General features: G+C 31.1%; 1 protein-coding gene and 1 pseudogene across 3 annotated transcripts in view; both read right to left on the reverse strand.

The window, feature by feature from the left end:
* Positions 1-25,412, reverse strand: part of FSTL5 (follistatin like 5) — a 498,432-nt gene that overhangs the window by 153,620 nt on the left and 319,400 nt on the right. For all 3 annotated transcript variants that reach the window (XM_006917006.2, XM_006917005.2, XM_006917004.1), the window contains exon 6: positions 24,041-24,207. In XM_006917006.2, coding sequence (XP_006917068.1) covers positions 24,041-24,207 — 167 coding nt within the window. The remainder of the gene's footprint in view (positions 1-24,040; positions 24,208-25,412) is intronic.
* Positions 11,361-11,479, reverse strand: LOC112483951 (annotated as a pseudogene).

The raw sequence follows: 25,412 nt of genomic DNA on the forward strand, positions 1-25,412 counted from the left end.
CATACCTATCCGAAAAAACAAGAAGAAACTGAGCAATCTGCAAAATACTACTGTTCTTGAACTCATCAGAGTGCTGACTTCCAGGGGCAAGTGATTACAGTAAAATCTGAGGAAAAATTGGAGAGAGCCTCCAGGAAGAGACAAGACATTAGTAGGGGTAATCACTATCTAGTATAGGCAGTCACTCATCTATACCAGAGTACTGGAAGAAAACAACTAAATTTTTAATGAACTGTTAAAAGCTGAACATGCACAGTTGTGTGAATATAGAGCCCTGAGTGGACAAACACTTGCAGCCTCTCCTCCACGGACCTCACTATTTGCTCATGAGGAAGACTGAGAGAAAGAGAAATCAGAGAAAGCATCCCTCGTAGTGTGGTTCCACTGCTGGGTAACAGCTGCTGCTGAGGAATGAAATAATTTTTAACTGGATTCTTCTTGCAATAGAATAAAGTCTTAAGCTGCTTAAGAAAGGCAGGAGATCTCACTTTGAGTGGGTGAAAATCCGTTGAGTTTGAGAAAAAGAGAAAGGCAAGAAATTCTCTTAGTTCCAGAAAATTACAGATCTGTTTCCACTGGGGCAGGCAGGATCACAGAGAAAAAAACTCCGTTCAAAGGCTCAGACACATGAACTGCTTAAGGCTGAGGCTGAATGAGAAAAATGTAGAATGCTTCCTTGCTCTGAACCACTTAGGCTAACAAGATCAGGAAACAAGCAACAGCAGACTGCCACTAGTGGACGGACAAGAGCACGGGGAAACAACCTCTGTGAGGTACAGGCTCACAGGGAAAGGCTAAAACTGAGGGTGGACCAAACATAATCAAGAATAGAAAAATAGCAATTTGAGGGGTTGTTTTATAAACTATATAAATGTCTAACCAATGTACTGTATACTTGAAACTAAAAATAAAATGAAATAAAATAAATAAAAAATAAAATAAAATAAAATAATAAAATAAAATAAAATAATAAAATAAAATCCTGCCCTAACCACAAAGGACCACTAGAGGGATTTGAAGCTGGAGGGGCACTGAAGGAAATCACAGCAACTAACAAAAGTGAAATAGCTCAACTCCTCAATAAAGGCCAAGCAGAAAAAGAGACATTCCTATTTTCAGGTATAAGTACTATTTACATTTCTACTAACCCACACAGAATATGTAGATTTCAACTAAAAGTAATGAGATACACAGAATGGAAAGAAATAATTCTGCCGTTGGGAGACAAAACAATCAATAGAACTAATCTCAAATATAATTCTGTTACTGGAAAAATCATATAGGTGATTTAAAATAACTATGATTACTATGTCATAGACTGTAGTGGAAAACTTGATGACATTCATGAATAGATGGGTAATTTTAGCAAAGAAATGGAAACAATAGGAAAATGTCAAAGGATAATCTAGAAATAAATTCAAACACACACAGTAACAGAGATGAAGGCTGTCTTTGACAGGCTCATCAGTACACCTGATACATCCAGAGAAAGAGTCAGAGAACTTGAATATAGGTCATTGGACATTACATAAATGGAAATACAATAGGAAATTTGTGAGAACAAAAACAAAAAAGAAAGAAAAGAACAGAGTATCTAAGAGATATAGGCTGAAATCAGTCTAAAATATGTAATTAGTATTCTAGAAAGAAAAAAAAAGGGAGAATGGAGAGAAAAATATTTGCAAATAAATAGTCAATAATTTTCCAAAAGTAACGAATTAAAAAATAACCTAGAAATATATTCATACTACTGAAGACAACAGATAGCAAGAAATGTTATAGGCTATCAGAGAAAAGCACATAATCATCTTCAAAAAATGGAAAGACTCCCACGTTTTTGAGACCAAGTATAACCAGAGTAAAGGTATCATCATACCTGAAAAAAATTATATGTAATATAGAGGAGTGAATGATCTACTAAAGAGATTAAGAAAAATCAGAGAGATGAGGTAACAATGTCAGCCAGTCCTCCAGCATAAGTATGCTTTGCGTGACTAAGAGAAGTGGGATCACTTAGTTATCTATAATCTCATTGTTAAAATCAATCAATCGATCAATTAATTAATTGTATGAGCATATATATAACAAGTAAATATAATTTTAAAAGGAAATAATCAGAATTTGATGCTATTACATATTTAAATGATAAAACTAATCATCACTTGTTTTTTTTGACTCAAAAAATATTCATTTCTGATCATTTTCTTTTCAACAGCACTTGTTTCTTACTTTCAATGCAATTTTGATAATTATTTTCTAATATTTTTTGGTTGATTTCAACATTAAATTGAGTTTATGTTCATTGATAATATATTTTAAATATCCTGAATTAAATCAGCAAATAACAATATGCAAAAATTCATTTGGCATTATTTTCATGAATCATTGGTCTTGAATCAGAAGAACTCTGAGACCCTGAAGAGAACAAGCATATCATTCAGGAACTAATCAAGAGGTAGAAACCACACAGTAGTTTGAACATGGAAATTTTAATTAAAAATATTAACTATAACAAGGATTTGGAGAAATAGATAATCGTTTACTACAAGAAAAAAAAAGATACTCTAAGCAGCAGTCCCCAACCTTTGTGGCAGCAGAGACAGATGGTCCTATGAGAATCTAACGCCTGATGATCTGAAGTGGAGCTGAGGCAGTGATGCTAGCTCCGGGGAGCGGCTACAGATACAGAGGAAGCTTTGCCTGCTCTCCCACTGCTCACCTCCTTCTGTGCAGCTCAGTTCCTAACAGACCCCTACTTTAAAGAATATAGGAATAATAAATACAGGAGCAACCATTATCCCTAGAGAAGAAACAGTGAACTCAAAGAAGAGATGCCTTCTCTGCAAGGTTGATACCCAGATCTCTTTGTAGAGGGTGGGCAGGTCTATGGCTCATTGGAGAGTAGAGAATAGAGAAATTCACTGAGGCTGCAGAGGGTCCAAGAGGGTCCAAGAAGAAATTTTTAATGAGGTACCCTGCTGGAAAGCCCCCACTGAGAAGCCACTTGTGGTATTATTGGGTAGCAAATTACTAAGGAAGTCTGCCTATGGGGAGTCCCATGAGCTGCTATCAATCAGGAGCAAAGGCCTGCAGAAGGTGCATGCTTCCTAGGCGCTAAGGAAGTTGCACATAACTAAGAGGCTGCCTAGAAAAACACACCAGACTTGAAAGAGAAACCCCTCTCCTACTCTAATGTCCCTCTACTACTCTCTGCTAACAAAATATGTCATCTGCTATAGGAAAAATAATTATTAGATCCAGATAAATTATTGCAGAGCAGTCACGTAAGGGTGATTTTGGAGCAGAGGCAATGGGTTGATAACTAGTGTATCAAATTTCAATATTTCTCAAGAAAAATGTCAGATTAGGAAAACAATGGTCAGCTATCTAGTCAACTGTAGGCCACATGTTTTGAACGACACACACTTTCTATCCTTATCATTCAACAATAAAAAAGTGGATGACATAAAGAGTATAAATTCAAAAGTGTCACAGAGCTGATATTACACAGATGTTTTGAATTTGTAAAAATTCATTATGCTGTAAACTTATGGTTTATGTACTTGTCTCTATCATTTTTATATTTCAATAAAAACTTTTAAAATAAAACACCCATGCTGCAAAGTTTAATTTCTGATTATAGTTAGCTTATACATAGCGCATCATAGAATTCATATACTTAGCCTTATGGACACACTTATTTCTCTGCATTTTAATTGCCTTTTTAATCACAATGACTCTGAATTGAAAATAATTTTATTTACAATCTCTAAATAAAGGTTGAAAAAATTGAAGAATGAGTTTGTTTTAGAAGTAAAGACTTGTCAATCATTCAAAATATCTTCTAGGATTTCTTAGAGGTTCTCGGTTTGCCTCTAAATGAAGGTAATTGCCATTATAAATGAATGCTATCTGGAAGCCACTTTAAACATTATAAATTATTTTATGGTAAAAAATAAGTTCTTGCCCTGCAATGAAATTCACTAGTTGGAGACTGAGCTTTTCCTCACACAACTGAAAATTAAATATCTTCAACCTTCAATGGAGAATTATTCCGTATCTTAGCAGACAGATCTTTTAACAAAGTGTTGTTAACAAATGAATCACCTTTTGTGATAGACTAATTTCACTGATGATCTCAATTATCATCACCAAATGCTTTACTAAACCATGCCATTTGCTATGTAAATTTCTTGTCATCTTCCCTCTGACTGTGGACTTTTCTGTTACTTGCTCTGGCCAAAGTAATATTAGCAAATGTGATGCAAGCAGGAGCTTGAAGAAAGAAAAGTGCATTTCTGCTTGGCCTATTATATGACAGGGCCTGCTTTCTCTTGGATCTTTGCCAACATTATGAGACTAGCCTCCTAGAAGGTGAGAGACCACATGGAGCTGAACTGTTATTCTAGCTGAGATTATCAAAGGCTAGTCTGTTAATAGCTTACCAATGAGAAAGCTCAACCAAGATCAGTCAAAGTCAAGCCACATTGGTAGGACCTCCACACTGACATAAAACATTACAAGAAATAATGAACTGTAGTGATTTTAACACATTGAAATTTGGAGTAATATGTTATGTAGCAATATCTATCTAGTATAATGTTTTAATTCTGGTTGACAATGTTTCCCTCACTTGAATTTTTTTAATTGTTAAAATTTTGTTTTGTTTTCTTTTCTTAAGAAATAATGTTCATAGGACTTTACTGGAGTTATTGTACAGACAAACTGAATTGAGAACAAAAACACCACACTGAGAGTCTTATATGAGGTGGTCACATGGATTTCTTATTAGCCAGACACCATTTTTGTTCATACTGGCAATAAGAGATTGTGAATCTAAATTGCATCGCAAGCAAAACACATAATATTGTATACCATGAAATTCTGTGGTTGCTTGGGAAGAGTTAAAAGCTTAGATATAAAATCTATAAATGTTGAGTTCACCAAATGGTATAATTGATTAAAAAATAATAATTAAACATACAGTAGTTAATCAGTGATCTGATTTCCTCATTAAGAGATGTTGCAAGAGTTAAATAAAACATTTTGAAAATCATTTGAAATTTTTTATAATTAAAAGATGATAATTAATAAATTTAGACTTACTGTTTTGCTAAGTGTGCACTAACCCAAAGGTTGTTAGAAGGTAATATAACAAGTTTGATGAATGTCAATTAGGCAATAAAGATGAATGGATGCACAAAACTCAACAGTCCTATGTTCTGAATCATTCTAAAAACGTGGGGAAAGAAGCTGTGACTTGAAGATTAGTCAAGTCATATAGTTTACATGAGAAATTTATTACTAAATTTTTGAATTTTCCTTCTGTGTGCTGCTATATGATAAGTAATATAACAAGTTTGATGACTGTCAATTAGGCAATAAAGATGAATGAATGCACAAAACTCAACAGTCCTACGTTCTGAATCATTCTAAAAACGTGGGGAAAGAAGCTGTGACTTGAAGATTAGTCAAGTCATATAGTTTACATGAGAAATTTATTACTAAATTTTTGAATTTTCCTTCTGTGTGCTGCTATATGATACTGCTCTTGTTGGCTCAGCTGGTTTTATGTCAAGAGAGAATTGGGAATATTGTTCTGCTAATTGCATACACCACAGCTACAATATATATTGTGTCCCAAAATAATGACTCTTTTTTTATATTTAGGTTGTCTGTCTGTTTCTGAAATAAAAACAAATAAGACTTTTAAAAATAAAGACCACTAAAAATCTTCTCTAAGATAATTTATTTTTTTAGGAAATGTTTATTGGGTACCTCTTTTTTGCCAGCCACTGTGACTCCCAGGCAAAGACTGCATAGTTGTCTTTTCAGATGTCCTAGAGGAAGGGATAATTTCCTTTTAACTAATCACAAAGGAAAATATATAATTGGTATTGAGGACCTGAATAAAGCCAACAGATTCTCATTTTTCTCTTAATCTTAAATAATTTTCAACTCTCAATTTCAATGTATGCTTATGTAGAATAAAAGATATTTACAGAATTCATAGGATGTTGATTATTTTTTATCCATAAATATTTATTTTTCTTTCTACTTATTTTTTCTGCTTCCTTCAGCTATGTCGGAGGATATTATGTATCCACACATGCATAATAATTTTTCCATCAAACATGTGCTTCTTAGAGAGCCTTGTTGTTGCTTTTGTTAACTTTACAACACTTCAAATCCAATTATTCATTTAGGGCATCAAGTGTTTGAAAAATAAAGACTGGGATTTGAAACCCCACTTTGCCACTGACTGCTTTCGAGAAACTGGGGAAAGTTCTTTCCTCTTTATAAGTTTTAATTTCTAAATGTGTACAAAATGGGAATTAAAGCATTTGCTCACTTTATCTCACAAACAGATGTAAGGAGAAAATAAAATGATGTTTTGAAAAGCATTTTGTAAATTACAATAAAATGTGAGACATAATTTCCTTAATGATAAGGAGTTAATAGTTTGTATATTGGCACATCTAATTTGGCATGTATTGGAGGTTTCTAAATGGGAGTAAACTTGTTAAAGTAATAAGGACTAAAATTTTATAATTACTTCTAATAGTTCATCCTAACATCCACAATCAGTATATTTTTCATGTCATTCATAAAGTTAAGATGTTCTGAAGTTCTTTTAAAAGTGAACTTGGAGATTCTTGCTTCCTCCTGGAAGAACTACTACTCTAGTGGTCCCTTTTCTCAGGCTCAGACGGCTTCATTGTTCAGATAATAGTTTCCCATTTAGAGAAAAAAAGGAAAGAAAAGAGGAACTGGAAATAAGGCTTTTTTCATAATTTGGAAATTTTCTACACATTTTTAAAACTCTGAAAAATGATAAAGTAAAAATTCATAACTATGATTCTTAAAATAGTAATATAATAGGTCTCTAGAGTGAATATATTATAATACCGCAATAATAAATAACTAGTAGTACATATCCTTTAAAAATATTCATACCAAACTATTCTTGCTAATAAAACATGGATACCAATATGAAGTTTCAGAAATACTGAATATCGGCTTCCCTTCTTTTAGATTGCATTTCTAGTGTCAATCATGTTACACATTTGCAAAGTGCTCTGTTAGAAGTGTAAGAGCTACATGTGCTCTAATAACAAAACTACCGTTTTATTATAGAACATGATAAAGTATGCAAAACATGAATTCCTAATGTAGCTCAACAATTTTCATATAATATTGACTAATTCAATCATTCTTATGTTTATTTTACTTTTTAATTCTTATGGCACCATACATATGTATGTAAAACACCATACCAAATTATTTTTTTATGTTAAAAAATATCTGAGGGTATAATTTTTAAAAATGATATGGCTTATAATAAATTGTTGTTATTTAAAATGTTTTTGCTTTCAATTTATTTAAACTTCCTGAAATGGGAGTTTCATAGTGCATTTTTTATATGAGAGAGTCCTAATCTCTTCTGCTACTCTTGTTTAGTATTACTTTATCTCAGAATTTTTGAAAATCGAATTAATAAAATTAATATGACTATTAAATCTATTAAATTTCTCAGTCTTGTACAAACCAACCGATCTTAACGTTTAACAATTATGTGATTCTGAAAAAGCGAGTTGAGCTTCTTGAATCTCAGCTTCCTCTTTTTAAAAATAAGGTTATTAAAACTTACATCATTTGATTAAATAGTTTACGTAGTATATCTTCTCATATACTACCCATCACAAAATAGGTGGTCCTTAAATCAGAATAATAATATGTAATTTAGCAGAGTGTCAAAAGCAAGGATTTTGAAATTAGAATCTGGGAAAGGATTTGAATTCCATTCTTTACTTGCTGTGTATGTTCACAAGTTAACTGGCTTCATTGATCACTAAGAATAAAAATGCTTATGTTGCATGATACATGTACACAAATTCCCCGGTAAATTGCAAGCAATCACTATCATTGTCATTTGTAATTAGATTCCTACTATATATTCTCATTAATAAATCTACCTATACTCTGATAGCAAATCATTCTTATATTCCATTCGTCATACAATGCACTATATTGAAAATAATTTTAGTCTAAGTATTCACAATTATTAAAAGTTCATCAATACCTCTTTGTCATTTGACAGTTGACCATCCCAAAAATACTAAAGTAAAGGAGAATCTCAATTTAAATATAGGACTATAATCAGGTGTCTATTACTATCTCTTATGGGGTCTCAATTAGGGAGAGACATTGAGATGATAGAAATTGTAATCGATCAACAAATATAAAGTTATCAGATAAAATAAATAAAGGGTAAAAGCCTCTTGAATAATTAAAAATTTATGTACTCACTTCCTTAAGATATATATACAAAGGCTACATACCCCCTGCCAAAAGGTACATTTAACAAATGTTGCAACTATCTAAGATTAAAGAATTCTGATTGGTTTTTTTTGCCTCTTTAAATATTAAGCTCTTTAAAAATGAAAAACATTTAAAAAGTTATACAATACCTTTGTCATCACATAAAAATATTATTAATTATTTCATTGAAAGCATATCACTCCCTATAGCTCAATAAGAAATGTTAAAGTAAGTGACAATGGGATTGAATTATCCTCATTAGATCAAATTAACTTTAAAACCAAATGGTACAAGTATTCTCCATTCCTTCCAGTGCTTCTATATTTACACTATCATTATACTTCTGGTACCATCAACATTTTCCATAATTGCATGTATATAAACTTTTTAATAGGCTATCATAACAATACATTTAAAAATGTAACACACTAAGCTTTCTGTCTGTCAAAGTTATTTTATTATGCCACAACTTTTTAAATGATTTGGATTCTGGCTGCTGTTCAGCAATTACATTTTCTTATTTCTTCTAGTAATCTGATTTTCAAAAAAAAAAAAAAGAATTATCTTTCTTTTTCTAAAATAGAAGCCTACTTTATCGAGATTTTACTATTTTCATTTTATAAATATCATAAATATTATAAATATGGATTTGTGTTCCCCAGTATTTCTTATAATTTACTTCTTTCAATTTTTTTTCCTAACCCTCAGAGGGTAAACCCTAAGGTTGTATTTGTGAAGTTCAATTTAGATCATTACATATTTATTACTATTTACAATTGGCATAGTTTGCAAAGCAAAGTATACATTAGGAATATATAGGAACAAGTTTAAGTTTTAAAGCTACGAATCATCTTAGTTGTTTTATATTTCTTCAGGATAGGTCACCTGATATATAAGAAATAAAATTAGCATTATTGTAGCCTGAGAACATCCTTCAGCTGAATTACTTCACTTTTTGTTGTGGTTGACACCAGACTGCAGGGTCCTGTTAGAGAAACAGGGACTGGGCAATATAACCAAAGCTTATATATTCATCTTGGGAATCTTCTAACAGTAGCCATAAAACTTTTAAAAATTTTTCTCAAGCCTCAAGTCTTACTCACAAAACTATTATAATAGACACAGAACCATATTATCTACTGTATAGAGAAAACATGTGAACTCTTGCAAATCCTCTCCTTTCTTATTTTAAATATACTTTTTAAAAATGTAATCTGCGCATGACTTTCATCAAAATCTCAATAAGTGCTTGTTTAAAATTACTTCTTCCAGCCCAGCTACTTATTAGATTTTGAGAGTAGACAAAGCACGACACAATTAAATTTGTAAGTGATGAAAAGAATTATAGGAATGAATGTGCAAAAATGAAAATTTCCAATACTGGTTATGTAGTATTTCATATAAGACAAATAAATGTGTGGGAATAAGTGCTTCCTCATAAGAGACAAGATAGCTATTATCAATTAAGAAACTACATTTTAAGGAATTACTAAAGAATAACAGCAATCACCTTATTTGTATTTTTAATTACTCTTTCCTGGAAAATAAAATGTGGACCTCTTCTCCATAATTTACTGTACTAAATTTGCTTTATTTTTTCTTTTTCTTATATTAATAGGACTACATGTATGTTGACTTTCAAAAGCCTAAATCACTTCCAATTCTAAAATCTAGAGATAAGCACTTTTATTTTGATATTTTAATTTTTCCCTGCACGTTATGTCCATGTCTATAGATATACCACTGTAATTTTTTTTAAAAAACTGAAATTTAGGATATTTTCTGATATTATAATTTAGAGAATAATTAAAAATGCAAAATTATTGTACTTCAAATCTGATAATTACATAATGTATTTTTCATTCTAATATATAAATACTTATTAAAATTGCTTTATGTCATAAATAGAGCTATAGATTTACAATAGGTGTCTATGATTTTTTTTAAACCATAAACACCTTAAAAAGTTTCATCCTTCAATGTAAGTTATTTGTCACATGCTCATTATAGTAAAGTGCTTATAAACCTCCATTCCAAAATAGAAAACTGCACTGCTTGAGAAAACAAAATGTCATCTGCTATTCTGCAATTAGTTAAACATCTAGAACAAGAAAAAGTGATGATATGGCAAGATTAAAATAAGTATTCTCTATTCTAATCTGCTTCTCCACCTTTGTATATATATATATATACTTTATCTCTTCCATAGGTATTATTGAGTCTAGACCATCTGCTGTATACAAAACTTTACTTTCAATCCTGTGCAAATTAGGCTGCAGTTACGATTGGAAAAAGCAGAGAAGCAGGTGTTGTAGTGAATCACTTGTATACTGCATGGGGCCTCTTCAGCAAGCATCACAGCCGCTGTAGTTAGAGTCATGTTAGTAAATACTAGTTTGCCATTCTAACTCTTCTATGACTGTTAATGGCATGTAGCAATTTTTGCTAATAGAATAACAATAAAATATGTCATCATATGGAAATAATAGCCTTCAGAAATTTCTTTTTAATTACATTAAAAGTAATTACAATTTATTAAGACTTAATTTAAAGTCTTAATTTAAATTTAAAGTCTTAATAAATTGACTATTTTCTATGTTTACTAGTTTTTAATACCAGTATTTCACAATGATTTTAAGAAATATATTTTTGTCAGGTGCCATTATGCAAAATACATAAGCTCGAAACCTTAATGGTTAATTATATGGAATTAATCTTTGTTAATTCACCATATTTTAATATATTTTATTATATTGCTTAAGGCATGAGTATTGTACAACCAGATGTTTTCTCATGTGATAACTTTGAGTAGTATCAAATATTTTTCTGGAGTATTAAAGTGGAATTGACTAAAATCACAGCATTTCATTACACATATTAAAAAGCACAAAATTCCAAATCTGAATTAAAAATTACTATGAAGAAAATTTTAAATTTATATCGATGCTATCATACAGATATAGACTTTGAAATAGTTTTATGATGGCAACATATGTCCAAATCACTCATTCTTTTTCATTTTTTTTTTCTTTTTTTAAAGCCTACAGCCTCTGGTATTCCTAGATGGTCTCCCATCCAAGTACTAACCAGGCCTGACTCTGCTTAGCTTTTGAGATCAGACGAGATCGGGCATGTTCAGGGTGGCATGATCATAGACCCAAATCACTCATTTTGAATTCAAGACTAATACACAAGGAAGAATTAGACATCAATGGAAATATTCTTATATAGACTAAATGAGGTGAGTTTGAAGCCAACAAACCTGGCTTTTAATTCTGGCTTTTACTTATAACTCCTTTTGTATGATTTTAATTAAATCATCTCAGCCTTGGTTTCTCAGACATAAATGGGGAGAAGACATATTTCCTGACAACATTTTTATCTTGATTGAATAAGCCAATTTAATATAATGCATTTGTCTGTCACATGACAGGTGCCCTACAAATGTTAATTCCCCCGACATATATATTTTTCTACTTTACAGATTCTATTTTAAAATCAATAATTTCTATGTTTTGAGTTATGGATAATATTTTAGTTAAGAAAAATTGTAACAAAACAGAAAAAAATATTGAATTAAAAACATCAATGTATCCTGATGAGTCTACAAATCTTCCTAAGGCACGAATGTTACACTCTAAGCAGAAACATGGCCATAGTGCTAAAAACTGCTTAAAGGTAACACACAAGTGGAAGCTCTATGTTTAAAATTATGCCTAAAGAAAAATGAATATATGGAACATAATATCAGAGTATAATTATTTTACTTCCTCAGATTAACCAAAGATGAATGACAGGCATGTTACTTTAAACGTGTAGAGAGGTGCCAAAAAAGGACATTTGAAATCACTTTAGTCCATTAAGTGTAACATTAAATCCCAATGAAATTTAAGTTTGAATTTTATAATGCATCTTAATCTGAAACTTCCATTTCTAATTAGTAATTTATTCTTTTTGACTTCTTGTTAGGTTGGCCTTGCCAATATTAAGCTCCTGATCACAATTTGTCATTTCTAGTGCCAAGATTAGAACTCCTAATGGGCAGCCACATTATTCTGCTGCCTGGATGTACCAGAAAGTCCCTGATCTCCAGGAAAAACAAAGCTCTCTATTTTATTAATTGCTTAGCACATTCAACTGAGAAATATTTATTGGGAACTTCTTATGCAGAAATAATTTCATTACATGGTTACCAAATATGAATTAAGAAATACTGCCAGTGACCAGTGTTTGGGATTTAGTGAAGGAGTGAAGGCAACGTATATAGAGATAGTGTTAGACAAAGTAGAAAGAAATGGTATCAATGAAATATTAGTTAAATCTAAGTTTATTTTATTTCTGGAGATCAGTGACTTTCATGATACATCTAGACAGCTAAACCCTATGACTATCTAACATAAATCCCAGCACGGCTGGTTTCTGCCTCTACTACTTTTTAGGTGGCCTTTGGGTCTATGGGACTACACCTTTACCTCCATGTCTGTTTTCTATCCCAAGTGACAAGAAAATTTCCAAACATATACTTTATTAGTAAAGAAGAGTAAAATTATAAGAGATTATAGGAAAATCAATAAAGTTATAGGCAACTTGCTAAAAATGATTTTAATGAGAGCAGCATCTTGAATAGAAAAATATATAATTTTTTCCCAAGCCATACAAGTATAAGTTTTGAATTGGGTCAGTTTGTGCCCAAATTATTGAGGCTCCTGGTCAAAAAACTGCATGTGATCTTTCAGGCCTGACCACAGGTAGTTGCAAAGGCTTAACTCGGCAGGACTCACAGGCAAAAGCTGCCCTCTCAACACCAGACTCTGCCCAGCCAACACATTGCCATCTCTGAAGGACTAGAAGGCAAGGACTCAGGGTCTTTTGGCCAGCCATGCTATTATCCTCTCTGTATTACTGGCCCTGGTACCTCCTTAGGAGGCATCTTCATCAGGAGTCTATGGCTGAGCCTTTCTGGAGACCTCTTTATGGAGAAAAGGAGTAGTGGGAAACAAAGACGCTTTTTCATCTCTGACTTGGTATTTAGTGCTGTGCCACCCTATCCCTTACACCTCCTTTCCCTTCTACTCCCAAGTCTATGAAACTGCAGGATCATTTATGTTCAGTCATTCTTGGCAATGAGAAGGCTTACGATTTATTATGTCTATGCTGATCTACTTGACCCTTGATGGTGACAATTTCATAGAGAAAAATGAAACACTGGGACAGTCAGCACTTCCTCTAATTTAGCCTCATATTTTTGCACTAAGTGACTAAAAGTTTTCATGTTACTTTCACTTTAGCTTGTGGTGTCAATCAGCTGCTGACACCTGGCAGCTCATCTCTGTCCAACTCAGCTTAGCCCTTGAAGTCATCTACCTTCTTTGTGCCTTTCTTGCTGGCAAAACTGGCACAGTAATACTTTTTTCATCATAAAAGATGATATAAGTGGATTTCTTAGGATAAACCTGACATTCAATAATGGCAATCTCAAAACTGTAATCATAACTGGGAACTTGAATGATATTCAAAATAATAAATAACAGTAATTGAACATAAGAATCACTTTACACTTTGGTCAGTAAGTTTTCATAAAGATGGATAATAAATCTTGTGTCTTCAAACTACACATATATTCTAATTATGTGTAGTAGGATGTCTTTCAAAAACTTCAAGTCAACATATTTATGTATAAACTGTATTCTGATGATTTTTCCATTTTTACCAAAAGTATTGTTTTTCTTTGAGTCACTAGAACCCAAGTTCTTTAATCTTATTTTGTTCCTGCTTTTCTCCATCATATGTTGACAGAACGTTGCTATAGATTCACTTTGTGAAAGAAACTGACCCTTGCTTGCTATCTATGCCTGTTCCCTTAGTAGGAATCTCACACAAAATGTCACCCTGCCTCTTCTCAACATTTCTCTAATACATTTTTGCTCAATAACAAACAAATGAGCAAAACTGAAGCAAATAAATTCTTTATAGACCAAGTTAATCATTGATCAGTTGCACCTAGGCATTTTTCAGTATTGATTTAGACTCAAGAAAATTCTGTTCCCCACTAATCTTATACTGAGTCACTATGGCAATGGAATTGGTTGGTTCTATGTCTCCTGAATATTATTTATCTATTTCTGTCTTCATAAAAATGTCTCTTCAGTTAAAGTTTCTACATATTTCTTTAGAAATATTTTGTTCCTTCTTATTCTTCAAGGTCAAAGTCTGAATTAATTTTTGAGTCCACTAATTCATAATCTTTTCTTCTATCAATAATTCATTACCCATAACACTCATTTGACACCTGATGCTGCTATTATATTTATTTAAGAATATAACTATTATTTAATGTGCCACATAATCTCCTTTGGCACACACAATTACCACATCATTTCAACTAGACAACTCTAATAACCAATTAAAACTTTAAAGTATATCTTAATTATTCATTTAACAAGCACAATTTCAAATTTGAACCTGTGCCTAAATAAGCCTGGTAATTAAAACAAATTAAGAAATTTCAGCATGTTTTTTAAGTGGAAACTCAGGTGAGGAATTTCCTTTAAGCCTTGACTTATTCTCTCCTAGATCTTCTCCTTTAAAGTTACTTCCAATTTAGAAATACCTTGAAGTTATAGTTGGTTCATATAAGATTTATTTTAGTGTGTGACAAGGTCAATACTGACTTTAACAAAATACTTTTAACTGACATTTCACTGCACAGGGGTAACTTTATTTTATTTAGAGGGAAATAGATTTAAGTAAATATAGTAGCAATGATAATATTCAGACTCAGTGTGTACTTTTTCAAGTCCTAAAACTTTATATTATTTAAAGGCTAATAACAGTTTTTCTAAGTAAATTACACGACCATGCATAATTTTCTATTAACACAAGTGTATTCTTTTGACTACTGTTCTACCAATTATAGCTGGAATATTCTACTTTATAAATTCATATCAGAGTAAACACATGTTATGTAATATTAAGAATTTGAGAAATAAAGAATATTTTCTTATCAATTATTTTTGTATTTTCCAGTTAGAAGCTGAATATTACATATTCTTATGAAGTACTCTTTTGAGTTTTATAAACTTTTTCTAATTTATTTAAAAGTTGAATTTTCAGTCCTTTGATAAATATAATATTCAGATATAATAAGAAAAAATCTTTAAAGCAAATGATCAAGGGAATTTAAGGGAGTACAAAAGCAATAGAGTAAATGTTTCTGTCAGGGAAGGAGAACTAAATCTTATTAAATTTTTACAATTTATGTGGTGTTAGATTAAAGATGTATGTTTCATTTAATATAATTTTTTCACAAATCTGTATGGCAAGTTGCTAGGATGTCTTTTATCTTCCTTACGAATAAGAAGATTGTCATTTAAAGGGATTTCATGTCTTTCCAGCAGCCAGTTACCTAGGAAATGACAGAGCAATGACTGAGGTGTTTCATGGGTGTATACCTGTTAGAAAAGGAATTCTGTTCAGGTCTCTAAATGTCTTAAAACAGTAGAAGCATTTAAGTCCTTCCACTACCACTTTACAAAAAAAGCAGTTCCTGATGCCAAATTTTATCACTAAATTGTATAACTAACAGCTATCTCTTTTATTCAGTTAAATTGTGGGAAGTAAAAAACACATCTTACCAAAGTATTACGCTACAGCGCATAGGAACCATAGAAGTGTGGAGCTTAAAACATTGTTGAAGTGTAATTTTAAAAGTTAAAACACAATTTTCATGTAAATATAAAATGAACATTAATAAAGAATCCAGCAAGATGATAAAGCTACTTCAAAGTTCATTTAAAATGCAGAGAATTATATAATTTAGGAAAGGCATGCTGAAATAAGTTTGTTAAGTTAAATGCAAAAGTGGTTAATATCTTACAGGGCAACAAAACAATTATTTTGGAGTCATCTTTTCTATAGAACAGAAATCATTTGCATCTTTTTTGGACAACATATACACAAGGTAACATGCATGTCCACAGAGTCTATACCTTAAAGAGTGGAGTGTTAGACCACATTCCAATATGACTTTGAAAGATATGTCTGTCTTTATTTTTTATGTCACAATTTTTCTTGACATAAATTAAAATAAACCTTCATCTATAAATTTTAGAATCATAGATTATAAAATATATCCCTGGCCATAACCTCATACTCTTTATATTTACTCATTGACAAATTGTTGAAGAAGCACATTCAAGTTAAATCATTGGACTTAAATAAGCCATCATGGAATTGAAATGAGTAAAATAACAGAGGAATTAATATCTTCCCTCTGGACAATCACTGGTTTATTATTTTTAGGCAAAAATCATAAAATCACAATCCATTTTCCCCACTGAAAGACAGTTTTATGAATCATAGTAATGTCAGTATAAATATATTTGAACATTTATTATATAAATTTAAGGATGTTAACTAAAGTTAGCTACAATGTCATAAATATTAATAATTTTAAGAGGAAAAACAATAATTTATAAGCAATTGTCAATTACCATGCTTCACTAATATAACTTTGATTTCACACCTCCGCATCAAATTCCTTGAGTGAGCAAAAAACAATATTCTTTATTAATAGAGCTTTAATTCCCTTGTCTAATTTTAATAGTGTACACTGTTAGAAAGAAAATATGTGATGTCTCCAATATTTGCCAAAACTCTGCTAATTGAACAGAAATAAAATAAATCATTGAAAAAACAACAAAATGAATATTTTACAATTTTTCTCTTTGGCTAATCAACTCTAACACCTTTCTTAAATGTCTCTCTCTAAAATCCTGAGTACTCAGAAGTATAATGGTGGTAGCTTATATAGATATTGTTACAGGACAAAAATATCTATGATATTGTTTCTTTATTTTAGATCAACTATAACATCTGCTTCTTGCACAAAATGAGAAAGATAAGGCAAATAAGGATTAACAATTAGTGTTAAGTGATGGGTTGTCTTTATTAAAAAGTATTCATCTATTATACCTTTAATTATGGAAAATTTTTATTTTATACCCTGTGAATATTGGTATTTGGAAGCAATTATCTCACTATAATTTTTCCTTAGTTTCGTAAAACATAAATTTTGTAGGGGATATATGGCTCACAAGCTGGTGATTATTTAAAAGCTTAGGAAGAAACAACTATAATTAGCAATAGAAATGCTGCTGTGAGAGGAATAGTATGTACTTTAGGGGGTTTGTAAGAACAATTGGCATAAGCTATATATCCTTCTAATGGTGCTTGGTATTCTCCTTTGCTATGGAACTGAAAAGTTGCTTAAAATTTTACAGATGTACTATTTGTTTAAATTATAGTTCTATTTGCATATATAGATCAAAGTGACTGGTGAAAGTTAAATTCCAAAGAGAATCAAAATTTGTATTGAAATTCTGCAGTTAAAAATCAATTTAAGCATAATTATGTGTATAGGTATAGTTATGTTGGTTTACACGTGTCTTTTGTTGAGAAATGAGTTAATGTAGTTTTCTAAAATGACAAATTATAATGAATGGTAAATAGTATTCATTAATGTTATCACTGTGTTATATGCTATAAATGTAAACATATAGCTCTATAATCAAATGCAAAAAACAAGTTTTATATAATATATTCAAACCTTTATTTAATCTACTGTCTTTGCTGACTCAGACATATCAGGGGATTTTTACTACACCAAATGCACCGTGTTATCTTAATGCCTTTCCCAAGAAAAACTGTTTATCACTCCTTCATCTAGCTATCATCTAATCCACAAGACTAGTGCATTCTTAGAAATCTTCTATAATTCTGAAAACTTAAAATTGGCTTCCCTTTTCTATTCTTCAAATACTTGTATATAAAGTATATAAATACATGCCCTTATGAAACAGTTTCATGTTGTATTATTAAGTGTAATGCAGTTGTTTTCTTTTGAGTCCTTCAATCTGTGAAATTCCGAAGACTAAATGCTGAGTATATCCTCAGCATTTAGCTGAGTGCCTGAAAAAAGTATAGCAGTTAAATCGATATTTGTTGAATGCATGAAGATTAAACAATGACCAAATATGTGTTTCTTCTCATCTTTTTCTTGGACCCCCCCTTATTGCATATAATAGGAGATTAAATTGAAACTGTAGTAAAAAATCAATGTGCTTAATGAGAAATGTTATTGAAGAAATTAAATATAGAAATTGTTGAGCTGTACTAGGCTTAAATAATTGATTGCCAATAAAAATCAGCTGATTTATAATACTGCATGTGGCTACAATTAGTAAATAAAATCCCTGGTAAGGTTTTAAACATAAAAACTCCACAAATAAACCCAATATAGTAGTCTGCCCTTTATCCACGGTTCCACTTTCTGCAATTTCAATTACCCATGGCCAATAGCAACCCAAAAATATTAAATAAAAAATTCAAGAAATAAACAATTCATAAGTTTTAAATTGCATACCATGAGTGGCAAGGTAATATCTCATGACTTCCCACTCCATACTGCCCAGGATGTGAATCATCCTTATGTCCAGCATGTCCACACTATATATGCTCGCCTATTAGTCATTTAGCTTCTGTCTTGATTATTAGATTGACTGTCACAATATTGCAGTGCTAGTGTTCAAGTAACACTTATTTTACTTAATAATGGCCTTAAAACACTAGAGTAGTGATTCTGACAAATCAGATATATTCAGATATGCCAAAGAGAAGCTGTACAGTGCTTCCTTTCAGTGAAAAGGTGTGTACAGAATATGATATTTTGGGAAGAGAGACCACATTTACATAACTTTTATTACAGTATATTATTACAATTGTTCTATTTTATTAGTAGTTATTGCTGTTAATCCTTACTGTGCCTAATTGATAAATTAAACTTTATCACACATATGTACATATAGGAAAATATGTAGTATATACAGGGTTTGATACTATCCATGGTTTCAGTGATACACTGGGGGCCATGGAACATATCCCCTGCAATTAAGGAGGGGCTACAGTAATGTGTAATTGTGACTATAAGAAATATCACTATGTCCTTTTTAATTTGTGCATTTAAAAATTATTGAGTTTTTCCTATATGTCAGTACTGTGCTAACGTCATAAAAAAAAGTTGTACAGGTAAAGTCCTTGTGCTCAGAGTCTCTAGTCCACAGAAGAAAGGCAAGAGCATTAGGAGTTTCATTATGATGCCACAAGTACTGTAGTTACTGAACAAAGAATTTTAAGAAAATGTTAAGTTAGGTTATGAGAAGCGCTTGTCTGTTCTTAAAGGATGTACTGGATTTAGGTAGATGAAGGGGACAAAGGGAGGTTTTCCTGTAGAAACAAGAAAGAGTTCAAGAATGCTAGTAATAATACAACATAGTCAAAGAATAGCAAGTGTTTTGGAGAGGCTGTAGTAAAAAGTGAATATATATGAATCGTAAGAAGATTTCATAGACACAGACTTTCTAGAACAAGCTAAGTAATTTTAATCTTTTTTTTTTTTTTTCTGAAAGCTACAAGAAGCCATTAAAGAGTCTTAAAGGAAAAAGTGAAATGGCCAGATGTGAATTTATGAAGATTTGTCTGGCTGTAATAAGAAGTACAAGTTTAAAGTGAAGGGGCTGTCTGACTCAGGAGGCAAGGATAGAGTTTAAAGGTAAGAAATGATAACAGCTTAAACTAAGGCAGCCATAGTGGAAATGAAATGACAGAATGGATTTAAGATAAATAAAAAAGTTATATTCACAAGGATGTGACAGATTAAAGGAAAAAAAAAAAAACGAGAGAGAACTCTAGCAGAACTGAGTTTTCTGGCTATGTTTACATGAAATAAGAACCACTGCAAATGTCGGTTTTTGGGATAGATATTGCTTTTGCACATGTAATTGGAAAAAAATGGTACTCAGAAGAGAAATTTCAAGTAGAATATAACTTGGAACGCACCAGTTTAAACAGTAATCGAAGCCATGGGCTCAGAGACATAATAATGGGGAAAGAAATGAAAAAAAAAGTATCATAAATTTAAAAATATATATAGTTATTTAGCCAAGGTTCTTACTAAAAGAAGAAAAAAAAGGATGTCATAGTGAAGTCACGTTTCTATATTAATTTTCTTCATTAACTTATTTAAACAACATGATCTTTTGTAATTTTGAAAACTAAACCTAAAATTAAAAAATAAAAAATAAATTACTAGATACACAACAAACATATGTGAATATTTCTTCCATTCATTCACATATAGACATTTTATTTTTATGTGTTGCTATTTATAAGTTCCAAAAGAATATCATCAAAGACATTTAAAAAATATTTTTAAATTACTGATTTTAAGACTCTTGAGAAGTAAATTGTAATATGCAATGCTCTATTATAGCATCAGAAAAAAGAATTTAATAATAATGAATTTAATAATAATTCATTTTAAAACAGCATAACTTTAGGCAATATTTATGATCACATGCAATTTCACCAATTTAATAATTAGCATTAGAACTGTGTAATATAAATTTATGTAGAAAATGAACGCTTGTCATGTGCTTTAAATTTGTGGAAGAAATTCAACTTCTTTGGCCATGATAATACTCCCTGATTTATATGGCTTGGAAGATTTGCATCATAAATATTCTTTGATTCTACTTAGATTTTAAGAGCTACAATGGCCTTAGGCTTATATTAAAAATGAATTAATGAAAAAAATTACATGGCAAATGATGTATTATATTATAAACATTAAATGTCTACATTTTTAGTTCAGGGGAAAAATGGATTTTTTATTTTCTAAAGAAGCAAAGTCAACAGCTTTCTTTTTAAAGAACTAATTTTCATGGTATGCTCTAATATGTTTCATATTAAAAGACAACACTGTAGGTTATAGAAAGTTAAAATGAAACTTTGCTAATTAAATTATTTTTATTGGTGACAAATAATGTGGCTCAGCTACCATTGAAAGCTTAAAGGGTAAAAACGCCCCTTTCATATATATTAAAACTTTAAAGTTCATATATTTAACTGAAAATTTTGTATATTCTCATTGCTTCATATGTTAAAATTGAGTAATAGAGTCAGAATTCTCTACTCCTAAGATCACTCCTTTCAGTCTCTGGGAACAAACATGACTTGGGGATTTTACTTCTAAATTTGAAGTACAGTACATATTCTGAAACAGTTTTATCAGAATAAGATATAATGTTTTCTATTAAGCATTTAATGGCTTTAAAAATCTAAAAATAAGGAAAATTTAATTATGCTTTGAATGTTATCACCCAATGCTAGTTTTGCCAGCTATATACCAGAAGATCCAGCATTTTAAAATACATAGTAATATGGCAAGCTGCCACACCTGTAATAGGATTCTGATTTGAATTAAAATGATCATCTCAATAGTTTCATTGTCTGTATTTTCTTTAAACCAACAGAATGCTTTTTCCTTTAAGTGAAGTTCAACTGTACATGGTGAGAATTATTTTATAAAATTGCAGGGATGTTACTAGCTTAAGAATGATCAGAAGGAAAACTCATCAGACTGAATGCAAAAAGAAAAAAAAAAGGAATATTTAAGAAAAAGCTTATAAAAGTAAAACGAAACAATCAAAGAAATAAATTGAAGGCTGACATAACTACCAAAGGAACAAAAACAGTGTGCAGAGTTGCTTAGATTTGAATTCAGATAAACAATTATATTCAATCAATGCAGAAAAACAAACAAAAAAAAATAGAGTAGAACATTTTATATCCTATTGGATGGCCTTGAATAGAGAGGTAGAGATTATTCTCTTGTTCCTCCTTTGTAACATACGGCTAAACAGTATGCTTACCTAAACGATTGTATTTACCAGCTTCCCCACTATAGTTATTGCAGTTATTGTACATCAATGACCCATAAATAGTTGTGGGACTTCCAAGAATAAGTGTTATTTATCTTTCACCTGCTTTGAACTGCTGTGGCTCTGGATTATAGATTGATGGAATATAGATCGGCGGCTGGAGTTCCAACAGGTTTTTTGAACCCTGAGATGACCTTGAAGATGAAAGCTATGCTCTTGGAATGCCAGAAAGAAGAAAAGAGATTGAGTTCCAGATGCTTCATGGAGCAATCATATTAGCTGTAGACAGTGTATTTTATGAAAGAATAAACTTCTATGCATTTAATTCACTATTTTTTCCCCAGTCTCTTCTATTCAGTGCTGGACACAATGACTAACACAATTTAGAGATACAGAAAACAAAAATCACAGAACAAATACTAAGAATGAGAAAACAACAGGAATCCACAAAGCCAATGGATTAAATTCACATAAACGGATCAAACTTTTAATCTCAGTGATACAAGCCATAGTATCATTTGTAGGAAAGGGGCTTAATGCAGTATTCAAACCAATTTGAGTTTCATATAAATTGAGTGCCAGCAAAAAAAATAAGACACCTAATTAAAGTTGAATATCAAATAGACAAGAATAATTTTTGTATAAGTACATCTCGTGCAACATTTGGTACATACTTAGAGTAAAAAATTGTTTATTCTATATCTGAATTCAAAATTACCTGAGAGTTCTATATATTTCATCCAGCAAATTGTTGAAAGTCAGGATAATACATATTACATCAGGTTATTTTCAAATAAATAATATTTTCATGGGGTTTCACAATTGTTATTAAACATGATCAACAATGTCATATTGAATCGTTACTTAAAGTGACAAAAGAAATAATATATTTATTGAGCACTTGGTATGTGTCATTGAATTTTATGAGAATCAATTCTTTATAGATGAAGAGACTGAAACTTAAATTGCTTCAATCAATTTATTGTGATTATACAGCTAATAAGTGGTAACACTAGAATAAAATTTAGGTTGGTATGACATCATTTGATTTCAATGTTGAATAAAGATCAAATTGTGATATAACTTAATGCATGATGAAAGACTGCAGTTATTATAAATAAGATACACACAATTTAGCAGTTCTTTATAAAGCAGCAAAGAATAAGTGGATAAGTGATAGCTTTCTTGAGTAGTAAGAAAAAAAATAATTAAAATGTATATGTAAAACATCGTGAAAACCAAAAATCGCTAAGGCAAAGGATTGTACCACCTCATTTCCATAGACATTCCATAACTAACATAAAAATTTTACTTATCAAAATCTAGGATGATGTTCACTTTTGGATGCTCATTTTCAGCAGATAGCACAACAGAAACAGATGAATACCCCGAAGTTTGTTCTGTTTTTGTTTCATCTTTGGAGCTGTACCCTATTTAATTGAGTTTAGATTCTGAATTTCTAGGATTCAACGGGGTTGGAGAAACATGTTTCTTCATTCTAGAAAAATAACTCTTTTATTTGTTTGGTTATTATTTATTGTTTCTGACACAATATAAAATATTTGAAGCAAAAACTAGCTTTACTTACTTTAATGTTTCACCAGTTATAGGGTATTGCTCAACTATAATATCAATTGCTAGATTAATTATTGGTAATTAGAAAAATTCTGATAGACCTTTGTGGTTTAAGTTGGTGTGATTCATACTTATTGTAGTGCTACATAACCTGCTTACCATATCTATACAAGTGATTTGGATAATTTGGATAATATCAAATGATCTATAGTTTAGCTTCCATGCAGTTAAATGGATATGGCAATGCTCAAATAATTATCTTCTACTCTATATCCAATATTCATTAAATTCCTCAGAATTCACAAAGGCTAGGTATGTCACATGAAATATACAAATTATAAAACAATGTCTATTTATATACTCACATTGATGTCTTCCAAATCTAAATTATTTAGAATAATATTGTTCCTTTTCCAGATGATGGGGGGTCTCAGTGCTCCCTGAATGGCACAGCTCAAAACAGCACTTTGTCCCACAGTTGCCGTTGTAATGCTTAGTTTCTGATCTTCAGGCAGACTCAACTGGATAACCTCTGTAAAGATAAAATGTCAGTAATGTTGATGAGCACATAGTTTTGTAAGATTAATTAGTATAAAGTTTTTAAATACTAATAATTATGGTTCTTAATTTAAATATAAAGGCAAAAACTCATGATGAAATGAAAAAAGAGTAAATTGTTTCCAATAAGAGGTCAGAATGACATTTCAATTTAATTAATTGACAAGCACCCTCATGAGGCAAAGAACTATTAAACATGAAATGAATATTAGAAATATAGTCATAATAAGTCTGGCAGATTGCACCCAAAAGAGAGAGAAATTATTTAATTGCCAAATCGACAAGTAGTGTGTCATCGGCATTGAAATAAAAATGATGTTGATGCACCGGTACATTTATATTGTAAGTGAGGTGAGATCATTGCTGGCTGGCTTGAGAGAACACTAGCATAGCTGAACAGATAAAATGCATCATTATGCTGGGAAATATAAATTGATTCTAAAGGATTAAGATTTATTTGTGAAGTTGAAGGAGGACAAACTAAAGTTCACTTACTAAACAGTGATTAAGGAAAATTCTATCAGCTGCCTTTATCATATTGTATTGGTACATATAGTCACTTCCTGACCCTTAAAATTTAAAGTTAATTATCATATTTTTAACTAACCATGGAAGACATATGCCAAACCAGAAGATATTATTTATAATCTGGATATGGCTTTTCTTTTATGTTTTCAGACAATCTTTACCAACTGCAAGAGTTAACAACTGTCATTTTTCATTATCATGGGAGATGACACTGATAATCTTACCAGTTTTCATCCAGGTGAAAGGCGACCTTTAGTTTTCAGCTGACATTCACAGCCTGACAATCTTAGCCAGGTTAGAAATATCACAAATCACTATTCTAATTGAAATTTCCATGATGGTTGGGGTAACAATAGTAATCCTTGTTTCTTTGTTGTGGTTGATAACATTTTTTATGTGAATTGAGTGGAGAAAGTGGTGGTTTATAATTTATCATAAATATGGTCAGGTGCAATCATTGCTGTCTCCTCGTAAACCATCCCCTCATTCTTTTTCACCATTCTACCTTCTTCTTCTCTGTTTCTGATTTCTGTCTTCCTCTTAAGAAGGACGAGAAACACTAATGAAATGAATTTTATAAAATATTTAATAAATAGTTCTCTAAGTTTTTGGTACTATCACAAATTGTAATGTTAAACATGGCACATGTTT

The sequence above is a fragment of the Pteropus alecto genome, unplaced genomic scaffold, assembly GCF_000325575.1.
Source record: "Pteropus alecto unplaced genomic scaffold, ASM32557v1 scaffold166, whole genome shotgun sequence".
Lineage (NCBI taxonomy): Eukaryota > Metazoa > Chordata > Mammalia > Chiroptera > Pteropodidae > Pteropus > Pteropus alecto.